At 40.1% G+C, this 18,463-nt stretch overlaps 1 protein-coding gene across 2 annotated transcripts; it reads right to left on the reverse strand.

Annotated features, from left to right (window-relative positions):
• Positions 1–7: 7 nt before the first annotated feature.
• LOC137102081 (NLR family CARD domain-containing protein 3-like) lies at positions 8–14,207 on the reverse strand. Of its 2 annotated transcripts, none has more exons than XM_067481209.1 (15): positions 14,176–14,207; positions 13,813–13,896; positions 9,748–9,862; positions 9,105–9,221; positions 8,844–8,921; positions 7,914–8,030; positions 7,653–7,730; positions 7,151–7,217; positions 6,768–6,996; positions 4,839–6,636; positions 3,299–3,472; positions 3,001–3,174; positions 2,724–2,888; positions 2,086–2,132; positions 8–1,907 (listed from the first exon to the last, which is right to left on the reverse strand). In XM_067481209.1, exons 3-15 carry the CDS (start codon positions 9,834–9,836, stop codon positions 1,339–1,341), a joined length of 3,702 nt encoding a protein of 1,233 aa, XP_067337310.1. In that variant the 5' UTR covers positions 9,837–9,862; positions 13,813–13,896; positions 14,176–14,207; the 3' UTR covers positions 8–1,338. The 2 variants fall into 2 exon arrangements, with proteins under 2 accessions (XP_067337310.1, XP_067337309.1); XM_067481208.1 differs by having other exon boundaries at positions 4,839–6,642; positions 14,176–14,205.
• Between the last annotated feature and the right edge of the window lie 4,256 nt (positions 14,208–18,463).

Here is an 18,463-nt window from a genome sequence, read left to right on the forward strand (position 1 = left end):
ACTCAGTGGTTCCTCGGAACATGAGGCTCCTGCTTTTTCTGCGGTAGTTAATTGGATTAGATTGTGTCACATCTTGCTTGTGTTTTATCACAGTTGATAAAAATGTTAATACATATTTTTAATTTTATGGTTTAATAAAATTAAACATTAAACCACGATGGTGTATATAAGCGTCTCTGTATTTTTTAAATGAGTATCTGAAAGAATAAGATACAAAACAAAATAGAAGACAGTTCCTGTTTAAGGTAACAAGTAAGCACTAACTAACTAATTGTTGAATTTTTACTTTACCTAGATTCTACTTCCAGTTGCACAGTGCAAACATAACTTGGACTTGGATTATTTTGTCTGGACCAGTGTTGTTTTCCAAAATTAAGCTAAAACATTTATGTAGTTGAACATTTTTGTCACTTGAGCTGAAACTGACAAAATACACTGAGCAATAAATTCAAATGTAAATAAACCAACACTGCATCAGTGTTTTGATCCCCGGAGACAACAATTCTATTTGATTTAATTTATATGTCACAAAAGTGTCCCCTCAAGGTATTTTAAAATGTAAGGTCGAGACCTGAAAGAATTATAGAGAAACCCTGAAAATCCACTGTAAATGATACAAAAGTTTAGTTTCTGTTTCCTTTTGATGCTAAAAACCGTAAGGAAGAATATGTAACAAGGTTTTCACATGCCTGTTAAGTCTCACTTCACTGTTTTCATCTTCAAACTGAAGTGTTAGTAATAAAAAAATGTGGACACATGTTGAAGTGTCCTTGGACAAGACACTGAACCCTCAAACTGCCCAAACCCAGCTGCTGAGGCTGCACAAGCCACCACCCCCTGAGCCCCAACCCGTCCAAAAGTGGGGGGGTTGTGTCAGAACAATGTCCAGAGCTCAAGCTCAGAACCTTTGAGCAACAATTATTGTGGATCATTTCTCAGTTCAGTAAGTACTTACAAGCTGATTGCATTAGTGTTAGAAGTCTTTTTATTACTTCATCTGACAAATACTTTCTCAATTAGTCAAATAATTTTTCATTCCTGAAGCAGTTTGCACAAGCTAAATGCATTAGCATAAAATGTCTTGATGGTCCAAAATCTAAATATATTCTATACAGTAGATTAAAATGTAAGATAAAATATAACAAAAAGCATTTGACATAGATTTGAAACTGAAATGCCGTTGAGCAGGTGTTTCACTGCGAGGCTGGAGTTTGGAGATTGGCTCAGAAATCCAGCAGCAGTACATTTCCTCTGACAATTAGTAGAATGTAAATGTACATTTAAAGGTTTCTTTCGTGAGCAGTGTGACTGTTTCTACACAGTGAGACTCTTCTCCTCCTAAACTGAACACAGAGTCACTGACGAGTTCACTGACAACATTAACGACTCTACACCAAACCCAAACCCAAAGCCAGCATACAGAGGTCCAGTGAATGTGGAGTTGAAGGTGTGGAGGTGGATCAGGTTGTCAGATGAGACTCTATAGAAGGACAGAGTGCCAGCAGGACAGTCCACGTACACTGCTACTCTCCCAGAGGATGAGGAAGATGACAGGGACAGAGGGACGGATGTTTTTTTGTTATTGTGCCAGACACAGATGTGATCATCAGAGCAGCTCAGACTCCAAGACTGTTCGTTCTTTCCCAACCTGCAGTCAGGAGTGTTTCCTTTCCTTCGGATTCCTTTGTAAGCCACTGCTATTTCAACCTGTCCTCTCCACTCCACCTCCCAGTAGCAGCGACCAGTCAGGTCATTAACACACAGAAGCTGAGGACATCGGTCAAATCTGTCTGGATGATCAGGGTACAGATGCTTTTTCTCACTCACCAGCATCACCTTACTGTTGTTGTCAGAAAGTTTCAGCTTCTTGTGTGCCGTGTTTTCGTCCAGTGTGAGTTTACAGGCATCTGACAGAAAGAACAAATCATTTGTTTGTGTACCTTTAGCCAAAAGGTTTAAAGACTGGACGACAAAATAAAATGGTCTTTGTCAGTATATTGAATGAATAAACGAATACCAGTGCCAAGAATAACGTTAAACTGATAATAAAGTGGATTTTTAGTGTTAAACAGGATGCATACTTACACTTCCGCAGACCAGGTTTTAACCATTGTTGTCCTCCAGGCTCCACCCTGAAGGAGGTTACACAATCAGACAAGAACGTTGTCTTTAATTATGGAAACAGGAACTTTAAATCATCTTCACTCTGAATAAATTCCAAACTAAAGTGTGAATTGTGTGAAATGTGTGAATTGTCCTTCACCAACATAACAGAGACAAGTTCTGTTGTCATTTGTCCTACTTGTTTTGAGATGTAACAAATGTAATAACAACCCATAGACACACATTTATTAATTGATGTTTTTCCACATGGAAAATGAAATTCTAAATATTTAACTTGACATGCAGAAGTCATATTAAAGAAATTTAACATATAAAAGTTTTTCTTCAACCAAGGTTGTTTTCCCTCACTCTCAACTTTTGCTAAATATGAAGTAAGAATACAAATGCAGAAGCCAGGAGACTAGGAGCTGGGTTTGGTTGACCACAGTGGAGGATTCTGATCGTGTACTGTACATATACAAATATACTTTATTTAAGTCTGAATGGCCAAAACATTCAGACTTCCATGTAAAATAGTTTTTTCTGATTTTCCTTAGTGTTACTTGAAATATAATCATTTAAGCAAAGCTCTCGTTTGACTCCATTATATGTTACAATACCTGAGCTTCCAGTTTGAATCCTTCAGTCCAGCATTAAGCAGCTTCACTCCAGCATCTCCTGAATGATTGTAGCTCAGGTCCAGCTCTTTCAAATGTGAGAAGTTTGAACGCAGAGCTGACGCCAGAGAATCACATCCTTCCTCTGTGATCATACAGCCTGACAGACTGGATTTAAGAAAAAGTAATTACCACTTTTAGGTAAGAATATTCACCGACTGGAGTGTAAGGAAGGAATTCAAGGATAATGTCTTTATCATATTTCTAACAGATTTCTAACCTGAGTGTTTCCAGCAAACAGCATTGACTCTTTAGTCCAGTAGAAAGTTGTTTCACTCCTGAATCCTGCAGGTCGTTGTTACTCAGGTCCAGTTCTCTCAGATTAGAAGATTGGCAGCTGAGAACTGAGGACAGAGCTTCACAACTTCGCCAGGAAAGTTTACACATACTGAGCCTTCAAAAAGATTTACATGTATATTTTAAACACTCATAATCATCATCTTTGTGTTTTCAAAGGAACCTGAAAAGGTCACCAGTATTCTTGGAAAACTGTTGTGTTTTACCTGATGAAACCTCACCTGAGAGTTTTCACACAACAATCTGGACTCTCTAGTCCAGCACAGAGCAGCGCCTCTCCTGAATCCTGCAGGACATTGTTACTCAAGTCCAATTCTCTCAGACTGGACGACTGGGAGCTGATGACTGGGGACAGGGCTTTGCAGCTTTCCCATGACAGATTACAACCTCCTAAGCTGAGATAGTGATGAATTTAACAATGTGCACAGTTATCTCCCAAATACATACTGTATACAGTTATTTACAAAGGCCATTTGCAGAAAAGGACTTTTTCCTAATAATACATTAAAAACTAAAGTCTGTGATTTGTTGATTTGCTTAAACTGTTATGTTGTGTTTTTACAAGATAATACACAAGATAATAGTTTGGAGTTCAACACACTCAAAAAACATGACAGAAGCAAAATAAAACAATATTCAAGAAACACAATTCTGGATGTTTATAGACTTATTAGCAAGTTAATTGGTAAAAGCTCTTTGCAAGCAAAGATGGGTCATCATGGCTCATCACTTTGTGTCAAACTTCTTGAGAGATTTGAATCATTCTTAACACAAGACTACAAGTCTTTGACCATCTACAATATGAAATCTCTAAAAAGATGGAAACTGTTGAATGTGAGAACATCGAGCCTTTTTCATTAGAAGCCATCATGCCACCATGATAAATATGGCCATTTGGGCTTGGAAGAAATTTGGAAAACTTGTCACTTAACAGTCCAACACTGCATCCAGAAAAGCAACCTCAACTCCATTACTCAAGAAAAAAGCTACATATCAATTCTGTGCAGAAATGCAGGTAAGTCCTCTACACCCAAATGTTATCAGCTGGACTGAAAGACAGAGGAAATGTGTTCTGTGGTCAGATTAGTCTATGATTCAGCTTGGTTTCACGAAAGAAAAAGGACCAGACATCAGATTCTCCGAAAAGATGCCAAAGATGAAACAGTCCATCCACACTGATATCAGTGAAGGATGCAAAAAGTAGAAATTGTGCCAACAGGGCAGGTGATGTGTTTACCAGGAAGTCAGCATGCTACAGCTGTACTTGTAGACTGGTCTGCTTCAGTCCACTTCTCTTTGCTACTGAAAATGATAGACCATTATTAAACCGCTGAGCAACTAATATCCAGCAATAACAGGCAAATACTTTGCCTGTAAAACTGCAACAATTATCCTCGATTCCCAAACCAATAAACGTATCAATAAAAACACATTAGTAAAACAAATTTGGTTCTATTGCAAAAATAAAAAGCACTGAAACTTAGTTCTGAGGGACCCAGAAAACAATGCAGGACGAACGAACAAAATGGAAAAGTAATTTATTGTTTCATTTATCCATGGATAATTCCGGTTCTGTGTCACTGTTCACGTGGTTGATAACCAGCAAAGTCACGGCCATGACAGAAACATATCTTTCCTTTGTACGTTTGTGTGATAAATAAAGGTTCAAGTAAACTAACAAATCACAGAATTTAGAACTTTTCAAAACCAACTTGGGTTTGTATCTATTTAAATACTGAATCTAGTGATTAGTCCACTCACAGAGCTTTAGTTGAAGCTTTGACCACTGGCAGCAGCCTCAGAAGAGCCTCCTCTGAAGCAGAGTATTTTTTCAGATCAAACATGTCCAGATCTTTTTCTGATGACAGTAAGATGAAGACGAGAGCTGACCACTGAGCAGGAGACAGTTTATCTGTGGAGAGACTTTCTGATCCCAGGTACTGTTGGATCTCCTCCACCAGAGAACAATCATTCAGTTCATTCAGACAGTGGAACAGGTTGATGCTTTGCTCTGCAGACAGATTCTCACTGATCTTTGTCTTGATATATTTGGCTATTTTCTGATTGCACTCTGAGCTGCTTAGTGTCTGTTTCAGCAGTTCTTTTAGACGCTGCTGATTAGTCTCCAGCGAAAGACCCATGAGGAAGCGAAGCAACAGGTCGTATTGTCCATTTGGACTCTTTAGGGCTCTTTCAACAGCACTCTGGTAGAGGCGTTTTACCTTAGGCTTCTCTCTAAATACTTTACTTTTCTTAGAGATTGATTCTTCTTGTGCCATCAGATTGACTCCAGAGTTGATAAATGTCAGATGGACATGAAGAGCAGCCAGAAACTCCTGAACACTCAAATGGACGAAGCAGAACACCTTGTCCTGGTACAGTCCTCTCTCCTCTTTAAAGATCTGTGTGAACACTCCTGAGTACACTGAGGCTGCTCTGATATCGATGCCACACTCTGTCAGGTCTGATTCATAGAAGATCAGGTTTCCTTTCTGCAGCTGCTCAAAAGCCAGTTTTCCCAGAGACTCAATCATCTTCCTGCTCTCTGGACTCCAGTGTGGATCTGCCTCAGCTCCTCCATCATACTTGACATTCTTCAGTTTGGACTGAACCACCAGGAAGTGGATGTACATCTCAGTCAGGGTCTTGGGCAGCTCTACTCCCTCTCTGGTTTTCAACACATCCTCCAGAACTGTAGCAGTCATCCAGCAGAAGACTGGGATGTGGCACATGATGTGGAGGGTTCGTGATGTCTTGATGTGGGAGATGATTCTGCTGGCTTGCTCCTCATCTCTGAATCTCTTCCTGAAATACTCCTCCTTCTGTGGGTCAGTGAACCCTCTGACTTCTGTCACCATGTCAACACACTCAGGAGGGATCTGATTGGCTGCTGCAGGTCGTGTGGTTATCCAGAGGCGAGCAGAGGGAAGCAGGTTCCCCCTGATGAGGTTTGTCAGCAGCACATCTACTGAGGTGGACTCTGTAACGTCAGTCAGGATCTTGTTGCTTTTAAAGTCCAGAGGAAGTCGACATTCATCCAGACCATCAAAGATGAACAAAACCTGGAACTCTTCAAACCTGCAGATTCCTTTGGTTTGAGGAAAGAAGTGTTGAACAAGTTCCACCAAGCTGAACTCTTTCTCTTTCAGCACATTCAGTTCTCTGAAAGTCAATGGAAATGTGAACTGTATGTCCTGGTTGGCTTTGTCTTCAGCCCAGTCCAGAGTGAACTTCTGTGTTAAGACTGTTTTCCCAATGCCAGCCACTCCCTTTGTCATCACTGTTCTGATTGGTTCATCTCTTCCAGGTGAGGCTTTAAAGATGTCTTCTTGTCTGATTGTTGTTTCTGGTTTGTCTGTCTTCCTGGATGCTGTTTCAATCTGTCTGACCTCATGTTCATCATTGATGTCTCCAGTCCCTCCCTCTGTTACGTAGAGCTCTGTGTAGATCTGGTTCAGGAGGGTTGGGTTTCCTGCTTTAGCGACCCCCTCAAACACACACTGGAACTTCTTCTTTAGATTAGACTTGAGTTTACTTTTACATAATTGAGCTGAAGAATCTGTTCCTGATCAAACAAAACTTTGATAAGGTATTTTTAGCTTAAAACAATGTATAGATTAAATGGAGGTATGCACAATATATTCAAAACCTTTTTAGATCTATATATTATTATTAATTAATCCCTCTTACTGCTCTGCAGACAGTCAGCCAGCTCCTCCTGCTTCATCCTCATCAGGTAATTCACAGTGATCTTCAAAAATGCCTCTTTGCTGCTCCTGATATTTTCATCATCTTTACCCTCTCCCAAGTCCTTAGCTTCACTCTGAATCTCGGAGCACTGTTCATAATCTGGACTCAGAACCCTCTGAAACTTCTTTAGCTCATTCCTCACAAAACTCATAATGTTGTTCTCAAGTATCTGGAATGGAATCATACATAGTTCAGCTGATCATACGCATGTTCACCTACAATACGGTTGCTCTGTAAGTTGCACTATAGAGACTGCTGGACCAGAATGTTAATTTGTTCTCATTGACATTAGCAGCAGTAGCTGTGCTTGTACATTTACACACCATAAAAATGGAGTCCAGGTCTGTTGGATGTTGCTGGACGGTCTGACCAGATCTCTGCTGTTGAAATCTGTGGGAAAAATATGTTTTATTACATATTTTAACCATTCCCAGTTTCATCCCATTAGATAAATGGACAGTAACAGACAATAAATTCCACAGGCTGATGCTTAGAAAATCGATTTTTGTGCCAAATGCTTATACTATTGTATAGTAAAACACAAAACATAATAAAATTCATTCTGTGTTTGGTCCAACTCTCTCAACAGTGAATCTCAGCTGACTTTGGTCCTGTATATCTGAGTGAACCCTCAGGGTACCTTGGCAGGGGCAAGTTTCTGGCTCATATTGTCTGTAAGCTGGACTGCCCCAGGTCTCTGTTCTCAGCCCTCTTTCTGGTCTATATTCAGTCCATAGCTTCCCATCTCCTTGTGCAGGCACTGTCTTATTATATCTCCACTACTTCAATGCCATTCTAATAATATTCTTAGTTTTAAATTCTTACCTTGAATCGTCAGACTTCTGTCCTTGTTTGAAGTCAACAGGTCGACCTTTGGACCAGTCACTTTTCATGGACACACAGCTGGAACCACATGAGTCTTGGTAAGTTTTTCAGATTTTATTACCAATGACGTACATTTTAAAGGCTTACATACAAAGTCTCATCCTCATAAAAAAAATACAGCAAACAGAAACATTCAGTGGTTGACCTGTAAGCCATTAGACCTTCATGTCTTCACTCTCTGAATTGGGCATTTCAGCTTACCTCATATCATCAGATTTCTGTCCTTGTTTGAAGTCAACGGGTCGCCCTTTAGACCAGTCACTTTTCATGGACACACAGCTGGAACCAGGAGCATCTTGTTTCTGTTTTCCAAATTTCCTAGAACACAGGCAATATGTTTTCTATAGTGGTAGACAATAATCATAGATCCTTCTAAAAGTATCATCTCAACAGATGGATACACAAGAATGTTCGGTCTGCTAATGGACCGTCCTCCTAACCCAAGACCTAATAAAACACATTCCCTGTTTGGACCTGCTTGAGAAGTCTGCAGGCTTTGACATTGTAAACCACCAATTCTTCCTGTGTGCACACTCTCAACAGTGAGTCTCAGCTGACTTAAGTCCTATCTATCTGAGTGAACCCTCAGGGTATCTTGGCAGGGGCAAGTTTCCGGCTCATTTTGTCTGTATGCTGGACTGCCCCAGGTCTCTGTTCTCAGCCCTCTTTCTAGTTTATATTCAGTCCCTGGGTTCTACTGGACTATTCACACCTGCAGCTTCTCCTATCTGAGCTACACTGACAACACACAACTCTTCCTGCTCTTTCGACTGGATGAATCCACAGTCTTGTTCCAGATTTCTGTCTGTCTAACTGACACCTCTGTTTAAATGGGAAAAATACATTGTCAACTCAAACTCTCCAAGACAGAGGTTCTACTCTTCCCAGCAAGACCTTTCATACAACACAGCATCAGAATCAACTTAGACCATAAAGTTTTCAGGAAAGTTGGAGGTCATTGACAACCAACGAGCTCCATCTCTCAGGAAGCAGATTTGTCTTCTACAACATTCAAAAGATCAGATCCTGCTTTTCAGAATATGCTTCCCATCTCCTTGTGCAGGCACTGTCTTATTATATCTCCACTACTTCAATGCCATTCTAATAATATTCTTAGTTTTAAATTCTTACCTTGAATCGTCAGACTTCTGTCCTTGTTTGAAGTCAACAGGTCGACCTTTGGACCAGTCACTTTTCATGGACACACAGCTGGAACCACATGAGTCTTGGTAAGTTTTTCAGATTTTATTACCAATGACGTACATTTTAAAGGCTTACATACAAAGTCTCATCCTCATAAAAAAAATACAGCAAACAGAAACATTCAGTGGTTGACCTGTAAGCCATTAGACCTTCATGTCTTCACCCTCTGAATTGGGCATTTCAGCTTACCTCATATCATCAGATTTCTGTCCTTGTTTGAAGTCAACGGGTCGACCCTTAGACCAGTCACTTTTCATGGACACACAGCTGGAACCAGGAGCGTCTTGTTTCTGTTTCCCCAATTTCCTAGAATACAGGCAATATGTTTTCCATAGTGGTAGACAATAATCATAGATCCTTCTAAAACCATCATTACAATAGCTTGAAACAGAATAATTTGGGTCTGCTGATGGACCATCCTACTACAAGACATAATAAAAATACATTCAACTTTTGGATCTTACTTGAGCACTCTGCAGGCTTTGACATTGTAAACAACAAACCGCCAAATCCTCCCTTCTGAACTCTCTCAACAGTGAGGGTCAGCTGAATTAGGTCCTCTCTATCTGACTGAACCCTCAGGGTATCTTAGCAGTGGTATGTATCCAGCTCTTATTGCCTTTACAGTGGACTGGCCTAGGTCCCTGTTCTCAGCTGTCTTCTTGGTCTACATTCAGTCCATGAGTTGAATCAGTCAGTTGCATAATCAGACTTCGTTCCTTGTTTGAAGTTAACGGGTCGACCCTTGGACCAGTCACTCTGCATTAACACATGTTCTGGTCCAAATAAATACAACACTGTGCTGAATCATAGACAGAGATCCTCATCTCACCTCTGAGTTTTGGTCTGGTTCTGATGTTCCTCACACAGAGTAGTTTTAGAGAGAGGAACTCCCTCCTGTCTTTCCTCACATTGATTCATGGCCGAGTCCACACCTTCAGACACACCTGCTCATTAATGACAATGTTTACATAACAAGAGACATTAATTACACACGTTATAGAAGCCCTCAGCCTGAGACATGAAAATAAAGAGTTTTAAATTCAAATTTTACCAAAGTTTTACCATGGGTCAAATAGGAAGAGAAATGGAGTAGGAGTTATCGTAAAAGAGGAGTTTGTGAGGAATGTTGTAGAGGTGAAAAGAATATCAGACAGGTTGATGAGTCTGAAGTTGGAAATTGAAGGCGTGATGTTTAATGTTGTTAGTGGTTTTGCCCCACAGGTAGGTTGTGAGTTAGAAGAGAAGGAGAAATTCTGGAGTGAGTTAGATGAAGTGATGCAGAGCATCCCCAGAGGTGAGAGAGAGGTGATTGGTGCAGATTTCAATGGACATGTAGGTGAAGGGAACAGAGGTGATGCGAATGTGATGGAAAGGTTTGGTCTTCAGGACAGGAAACCAGAAGGACAGATGGTGGTAGACTTTGCAAAGAGGATGGAAATGGCTGTAATGAACACTTTCTTCAGGAAGAGGCAGGAACATAGGGTGACATATACGAGCAGAGGTAGAAATACTCAGGTGGACTACATCTTGTGTAGATGTTGTAATCTGAAAGAGATCAGTGACTGTAAAGCATTGGTAGGAGAGAGTGTAGCCAGAAAACATAGGATGGTCGTGTGTAAAATGACTCTGGTGGTGAGGAAGATGAAGAGGACAAAGTGGTGCAAGTTGAAAAAGCAAGATTTCTGTGTAGTTTTCAGGGAGGAGCTGAGACAGACTGGATGGTTTGGAGGTGCTTCCACATGACTGGACCACTACAGCTAATTTGATCAGGGAGACAGGTAGGAGGGTACTCGGTGTGTCATCTGGAAAGAAGAAAGTGGACAAGGAGACTTGGTGGTGGAACGAGGAAGTTCAGGAGTGTATACATAGAAAGAGGTTAGCTAAGAAGAAGTGGGACACTGAGAGGACTGAAGAGAGTAGACAGGATTACAGGGAGATACAGCGTAAGGTGAAGGTAGAGGTGGCAAAGGCCAAACAAAGAGCATATGAGGACTTGTATGGTAGGTTGGACACTAAAGAGGGAGAGGTGGATTTGTAGAGGTTGGTGAGGCAGAGAGATAGAGATGGGAAGGATGTGCAGCAGGTTAGTGTGATTAAAGATAAGGATGGAAATGTATTGACAGGTGCCAGGAGTGTGATGGGAAGATGGAAGGAGAACTTTGAAGAGTTCATGAATGAGGAAAATGAAAGGGAACAAAGAGTAGAAGAGGTGACTGGTGTGGAGCAGGAAGTAGCAAAGATTAGTAAGAGTGAAGTGAGGAGGACGTTGAAGAGGATGAAGAGTGGAAAGGCAGTTGGTCCTGATGACAAACCTGTGGAGGTGTGGAAGTGTCTAGGAGAGGTGGCAGTAGAGTTTCTGACTAGTTTGTTTAACAAGATCTTGGAGAGTGAGAGGATGCTGAGGACTGGAGGAGAAGTGTACTGGTACCAGGTTTTAAGAACAAGGGAGATGTGCAGAGTTGTGGCAACTACAGAGGAATAAAGCTGATGAGTCACACAATGAAATAGTGGGAAAGAGTAGTGGAAGCTCGGCTAAGGACAGAGGTGAACATTTGTGAGCAGCAATATGGTTTCATGCCTAGAAAGAGTCAAACAGATGCAGTGTTTGCTTTGAGGACGCTGATGGATAAGTACAGAGAGGGTCATAGGGAGTAGCATTGTGTCTTCGTAGATTTAGAAAAAGCGTATGACAGGGTGCCGAGAGAGGAGCTGTGGTATTGTATGAGGACGTCTGGAGCGTCAGAGAAGTATGTTAGAGTGGTGCAGGACGTGTATGAGAGCTGTGGTGAGGTGTGGTGTAAAAGAGTATCAGCTAGAATGAAAGGAAAGATGTTCAAGACAGTGGTGAGACCAGAGATGTTGTTCGGCTTAGAGACAGTGGCACTGAAGAAAAGACAGGAGGCAGAGCTGGAGGTAGCAGAGCTAAAAATGTTGAGGTTCTCTTTGGGAGTGATGAGGATGGACAGGATCAGGAATGAGGACATCAGAGGGACAGCTCATGTTAGATGTGTTGGAGATAAAGTCAGAGAGGCCAGATTGAGGTGGTTTGGACATGTTCAGAGGAGAAACTGAGAATATATCAGTAGAAGGATGCTGAGGTTGGAGGTGCCAGGCAGGAGGTCTAGAGGAAGATCAAAGAGGAGATTTATGGATGTAGTGAGAGGACATGAAGTTAGTTGGTGTGAGTGAAGAGGATGTAGAGGACAGGGTTAGATGGAGGCACATGATTTGCTGTGGAGACCCCTGAAAGGGAACAGCCGAAAGGAAAAGAAGAAGCTTTTAAAAATAATTAAAACAAAATAACATAATAAAAATAATTTTGATTACTTTTTCAATGGAAAACAGCTCAGTTTTAGTTTGAAAACAGATTCAAAAAAATCCACTGTGATTGAATTAATTTAATAACATTTTTAGATTTACCAGTAATGGCCCCTTTGAAACAAAAACAGAATTCTCCATGTCAAGAGATGAAACATTAACACACATTTACTTATCTGGAAAGTTTATTTATCTGTTAAATCTCAGTCTTGCTCTCTCTCTCACAGACCTGTTTTCTCTTTCTCCCTCTCCAGCTCCATGTCCTCTTTTTTTGGCTTTTATTTTGTAGTCCCGCTGTCTTGTTTCCTGTTTCCACAGTTCACAATCAGCAGCCCTGATTGCTTTCACCTGGGCACCTTCCCATTTAAACCCCTGAGAGTTGCTCCCTTTCAGATCTTTGCTTTGAGTCTTGTCATGAATTCTTCAGTTTTTATTCCCCACCTGGAAGTGTTTTTTGGTCTGAGCTTTGGTTTCTTGTTTAACCTGTTTTATTTGTTTATGCTGGTCCCTGCTCTATCCATGTATTTGTGCACCTCTGGTTGATTATTGTTGTCACTTAGCCTTCGTTAGTGTGCAACTTCTGATTTCTTGATTTCACAGTGTTTTCCTCTTGTGTTAATCACTGCATGCACACAGCTTTTATTTGGATGGGAGTTATCTTTTAGGCTCCTGTTTGTCTACACTGTTGGCTTCACTCCCTGTTATTAATGCCACTTTTGTGTTTTACTTATGTTGCATTGTAACGGTCTGCAGAACACGTGTCATCTTCTGTCACAGTATAAAGTGAAAATAATATGAAGAGGTCAAAAGTCCTGCAGTACAAAGAGCAGCTGTTTTATTAGTTGGCAGTATTTGGTCTTTATACTGCAGATATTCTGCTGGACTTTGCCACATTATTTTCTCATTTTCAGCACTAACTTAACAAAGCTATTATATTTAGACGTGGCACTGAAGTTTCCTTTATGGATCATTAAAAACTTGCACACTGACAGTTTGATTAATAACTATAATTTTACCGTTACATTTTTATGATTCTGTGTTACTATTATATTTTATTTTCTTATTTTAGTTGTGACGGCTGATGATCAGATTGTGAAACTTATTTCTATTTTTTTCCTTTATGATTTGATAAGATGAAATCTTGCTGGTGCATATTTCCATTAACAATAATCAAAGATTTATGACTGAATGAGAATGATTGACTGAGTCAACAAATGCACAGGTACAGGAGAATATAAGCTGATTAGCTAAAAGTTAAGTTTACCTCCAACCAACAAACCAACACCACTCATTGTTTAAGTAAAGCAGTAAACACTTCTAACATAGTTTCATCATTTATTTGGATAATTTGATAAAAGTTGTATGATTAGGTTTTACTTGATAAGAATCCAGTTAAGGCTGTGCAAACATATCTTGCACTTTCTTGTATGTTTATGACCTTACGTATTTTGTTACCTAAGCTCGGGCAACTTTTCTGACTGAGCAGACAAATCCAAATATAATTAACACTGCCTCACTAACCATTGTCATAGATAAAACGCCTACAGACAGTAAAATGATAAAAAGGTAAAGTTACCTTTTTAGATGGTGAAAACCTTGACAAAGAACATGTAATGTGGTTCCACAGGTCTGCTGAGTCTCTCTTATTTTCACCTCGAAGCTGAAAATATGATCATAGAGCAGCTCTGAACTTTGATATGAAGCACCGAAGTAAAACATTAACAGAATCAAACCATCATTTGTATTATCACTAATCAGCACACAATAAAGCTTTAACACCAGTGTTTCTCCATTAGTGACAGTTTGGAAAAGCAGATCTAGAAAATATTTCAGCCCAATCACTTCTGACAAAAATTATTTAGCTTGCAGTAAAATATCCTGTTTTGTTTTGAAATATGCGAGTCAAGAGCGAAAAAGAAGTCACTGGTCTTTAACATACCAACGCCTTTTAGCACAGGACAGTTTACTGGATGTGTGGACAAAGTGTCTCTATAGTAGAAGAGGAAACAATTATTCAATGGTGGCCTGACACATTAGTGGCCAACCCCCAATGGATGTGATCCTAAGATGTCAAAATAAGAAACTGTCACAAAATAAAGCTGAATAGAAACAGTTAAAAAAATAGGAAAAAGGAAACAAGAGATCAACAACATATAAAAGGTCTGTTTTGATTTTTAAAAACTACAGTAGAAAAAATCTATTAAAATCTTCATTCACACTTCTTGTAAGTACTGTAGGCTTTTAAAATTACAAATGCAAAATGCCTCTTTGCATTTTAATTTTTTCAATATATTGTGACCCTGCAGAACAAAGTCCAGTTTGTGTGACTACAGTGTTAAAGTATTTCTTGGTTGTGATTAGGCAGGTACTGGAGCTGGTGAGGAAGATCGAGGGCTGGTGAGACGCAAGAGAATATAACGGCCATCTTACACACATCCACGATCAATCTCTAACCCGAGCATCAGTGGTTTCTTACCTCAACTGAACCAGACGGAGGACTCAGGAACCGACTCAGGAATTGTGCTGTAGCTAGTAACTGAACTGCCACGAGTAAATTTAACTTTTCATTCATTTAACAAGATGTTTCATCTGAACATAACAATTAACTTGTTATGTTCACTATAAAAACATCATTACATTTTAGTTTATTTATAAAGGAAAAGCATTTCTGATAATCAGAAGCCCAAATCTCTTGAAACTGGCGTCCCTGAGGAGTAACGGGTCTGAGTGTCCCTCTGTTTAAACATCGACACCAAATTGATGACTTCAAAGGTAAGTGTTGGAACCAAGGAAGGTTGTAAGGTTCTAAGTCTATCAGGCTGTCTCTTCACAGAGGAAAGCTGGGCCCCAGTCTCTGGCCACAGCTTTGAGGTCCAACTCCGACCATTTGAGAGTCAGAAGTGAAGTGGCTCTCTGCTGGACTGGAGGATCCACACTGGAGCCCAGATAACCTCAGGTATGGAGAGATGACAAGAGCTCAAAAAGTTTCTCTGAATAACTCTGGTTCATGTTTAGTGACTGCATTTGCTTGAAGCTGATCTTGATTTGGTTTCTTTGTCCAGGATGGACCATGGTGGTTGGCAGACAATAAAGCCTGGTCTGAAGTGTGACAATATGACAATACGATTGCACATATTTCACCCAATCCACGCTTCCTTTATAGGATCTCAGTTCATTCGTCAAAAAAATCCAAGTGTGAGCGCAGAGATCCAATAGCAGAAGGTTTGCAGGTGTGCAGCAGCACCTGAATGTCAGGAGGAGGCGGAGCACAGGAAATCTGAGAGCACTCAGATAGTTTGTAGTGTGAGCAGAAACATTCTGAGTGTTAGGGAAGGGCTTTGAAAGAAAGCATTACTAACTCTGAACATCCATCCATTATCTGTAGCCAGTTATCCAGTTCAGAGTCATGGGTGCTGGAGTCTATCCCAGCTCTTATTGGGCAACAGGCAGCGTCCAGTCTGTGTCAGGGCCAACACAGAGGGACATACACAGACAGACATTCACAGTTCACATGCAGTGACTAGAGCCAAAAAGCTAAGAGACATTTCACAAGTCACTTATTGCAAGTCCAAGTCTCGCATCTTTTCACATTACACCAGTCAGTCATCCAAGGACCACAGAGTCTGTGGTTCAACTCCTGGTCCCTCCTTGTATTTATGTATAAAACAGGTTTCCTCTGTTTTTCTTTGTTGTGTATTGTGAGGTGTGATAGAAATGTTTCCTCTTGGAATAATTGTAGACAGAACTCAGCATGATGAACCATCTCAGCTTAATACATGTCAGCATGGAGAAGAACACATGGATGTTGGTGTCTTCTTCTGACTTGTGTCTCTCAAACCCCTTCTATTTATACTCAAACCCAAGAAAGGAACCACCCTCACAAAACATGACGTCATCACTCTTGTCCCTATCTAGGTTATCTGAAGGTGTCAGTTGTGAAGCAATAAAACCATTTTCATTGCACCTTCTTGTAGATTTTGTGACCCCAGGACTCACTATCTACTACATTGCTTTGGGCCTTGTAACAGCAAAGTGCCTGCTGTGATCTCAAACAGTCCTCTAAACATGACCCAACCGGTGACTTCTTGTCCTCTTTGTGACCTCTTCAATAAGCCCATCTTGGTTGCCTGTTTGCCAATTATCTAACCATATGACTAAATGTACTTTCTTCCCCCACAATGGTTCATTAGATCAAGAAGCTTATGTATAATTGATGGCGTCATCTAAGTGCCATTAGACGACGCCTTTGAAGTTTACCTGTTAAGTTTGTTAACTAGTTGTCATAGAAACTATTATGGAAAGTCTGTTACAAGCGAAATAGCTCAGCTCTGCCTTTGAAACGAACAGACAGCTATAGAAGCTACAAGGTACAGCTATTAGAGATCAGGGCTGACAGAATGTACTACAAGGTAGTGGGGACAGCAACAAGGCAGAAGTGAATGCAACGATCTTTGGAGCAAACTCTTGTTTTCATGTTGACGTGTCCTTGGGCAACATACTGAACCCCAAGTTACCATGATGAGTGTGTGTACAATTATAACCACAGCTTAACTTCTTTTCTTTCTGGGGCCAGATCAATGTTACATAGGTACAAAAGCCACATGTACTCATTCATCATCCACAGACTGAAAATTCCATCAACACAATGTTTGCAAATATGGAAAATTAAAAATGGAATGGAATGGAATGGAATTTTAATAATAAAACTTTCCCCCTGTTACATGAACTTTTTATTTTTGTTTTCTTGTTAAGTGGCATGATGCTTAACTGCTGTCCTTTCATCTAGCAAGTCACTTTAAATTATACAAGAAATACTGTTTTTGTATTGTGAGTAAAAAATACCTAAATTGCCACAAGTTAAATTAAGTCCACACACCTTTTTTAAAAAGTCATAAAAATCCATGAGATTGATTTTTGAAATTTAAATCCTTTAAATGCCTTTGAAAGTCTCAATGTTCTAATGGAAGTTCCTGAATTTGAAGATAATGTGTAACCTCTGATCTCACAATGGCTTTATAAGTATTGGCCTGTATCTTAATAAATGTTTTTGTGTTGATTGAGTCTTAAAATAAGCCACTGACCTTAGCTAGAAGCAGTAGCTAAAGCGAGAACAATAAGCATTTTTAATGTGCAGATAGTAATATCTGACGCAGAGTATGTAGTGAATTTGATGCAATCATTTTTTTTTAATTAACAAATGTAAATGCATGCAATCAGGCAATCACATTGCTGCTCCTTCAACCAATCTGAGAGCTGAGACATTTGACTTCTGACCACATAATGAAAACAAGTTGGAGCTAAAAGATGCTAATTAATCATTTGAATAATAAGAGTAATAAACAGTTGGTCAGAGGTTAAAAACCCTTTTCAAGAATAATCTGCCTGGTTGTAACTGCTACAAAGTTCTGTTGTGAGACCTGCAGATGGATTTCAGCAGGGGTTACACAGTCAGACTGCATGTAGTTCAACTATATTTCATTATATAACACTGGGGCGTTTGGGAATCCAGTACTATAAGTACATTTCCTCAGGCGATGTACTGAATTTAATATTTCAGGCCTGCAGCTGAACTGTCCAGCGGTGGAAGGACCTGTGTCATGGAACAATAGGAGGCGCTGTGTCCTGGTTTATTAGATGCCCCACATGAGATTATTCTGTTCTGAGTTACAGAGCCTCTCTGGACTCGCGTGATAGTAAAATATATAGATATTAAACCATGAATACACATTATTGAACCTCTGCTCTCAGGTTGTCAATCCATGCGCAGGCATTGGTAAATCTGTGACAGGGATCGATAAAGCAATTAGAAAGCAATTGTTGGATTCAAGACCCTGCGACACACCAGTGAAACTGGACTAAGGTCTAACAGACTATACTGAGCTAAACTGCACATTTCTACTGAGACAGTGACGTTTCATGCAGGTTAGGGTCATCGACAGGCATATGACAGCAAAGACTGCACAGACATTCAGTCTCTGCCGGAGATGTAAGTGTATAAAATGCATTTTGCTTACAGTCATGTAGACTAAAAGATGTAATAAAAAAAAAGACAGTGTCTCACACACACAGACACATTGGATTCGGCAGAAAGTCAGTATGTTCACACTGGGAGCGTCCAGTGAAAGTTAATTAGTATGTTAAAGTTACAAGTTAATGGCGGTAAAGGGCCGATTGTTGTGTGCGTCGCGCTCAGTCTGTTATTGTGGTTCCTGGAAACAGCAGCAGAG

This window comes from Channa argus, chromosome 17 (genome assembly GCF_033026475.1).
Source record: "Channa argus isolate prfri chromosome 17, Channa argus male v1.0, whole genome shotgun sequence".
In the NCBI taxonomy this organism is placed as follows: domain Eukaryota; kingdom Metazoa; phylum Chordata; class Actinopteri; order Anabantiformes; family Channidae; genus Channa; species Channa argus.

Excerpts from the sequence above, each read along its gene's own strand:
- LOC137102081 (XM_067481208.1), bottom strand. The coding sequence starts at position 9,836 with ATGAATCAATGTGAGGAAAGACAGGAGGGAGTTCCTCTCTCTAAAACT. Across the intron at positions 9,222-9,747 it reads AACCAGACCAAAACTCAGAG|GAAATTGGGGAAACAGAAAC; the intron begins GTGAGATGAGGA and ends CCTGTATTCTAG. Across the intron at positions 8,031-8,843 it reads CAGAAGTCTGACGATTCAAG|GAAATTTGGAAAACAGAAAC; the intron begins GTAAGAATTTAA and ends CCTGTGTTCTAG.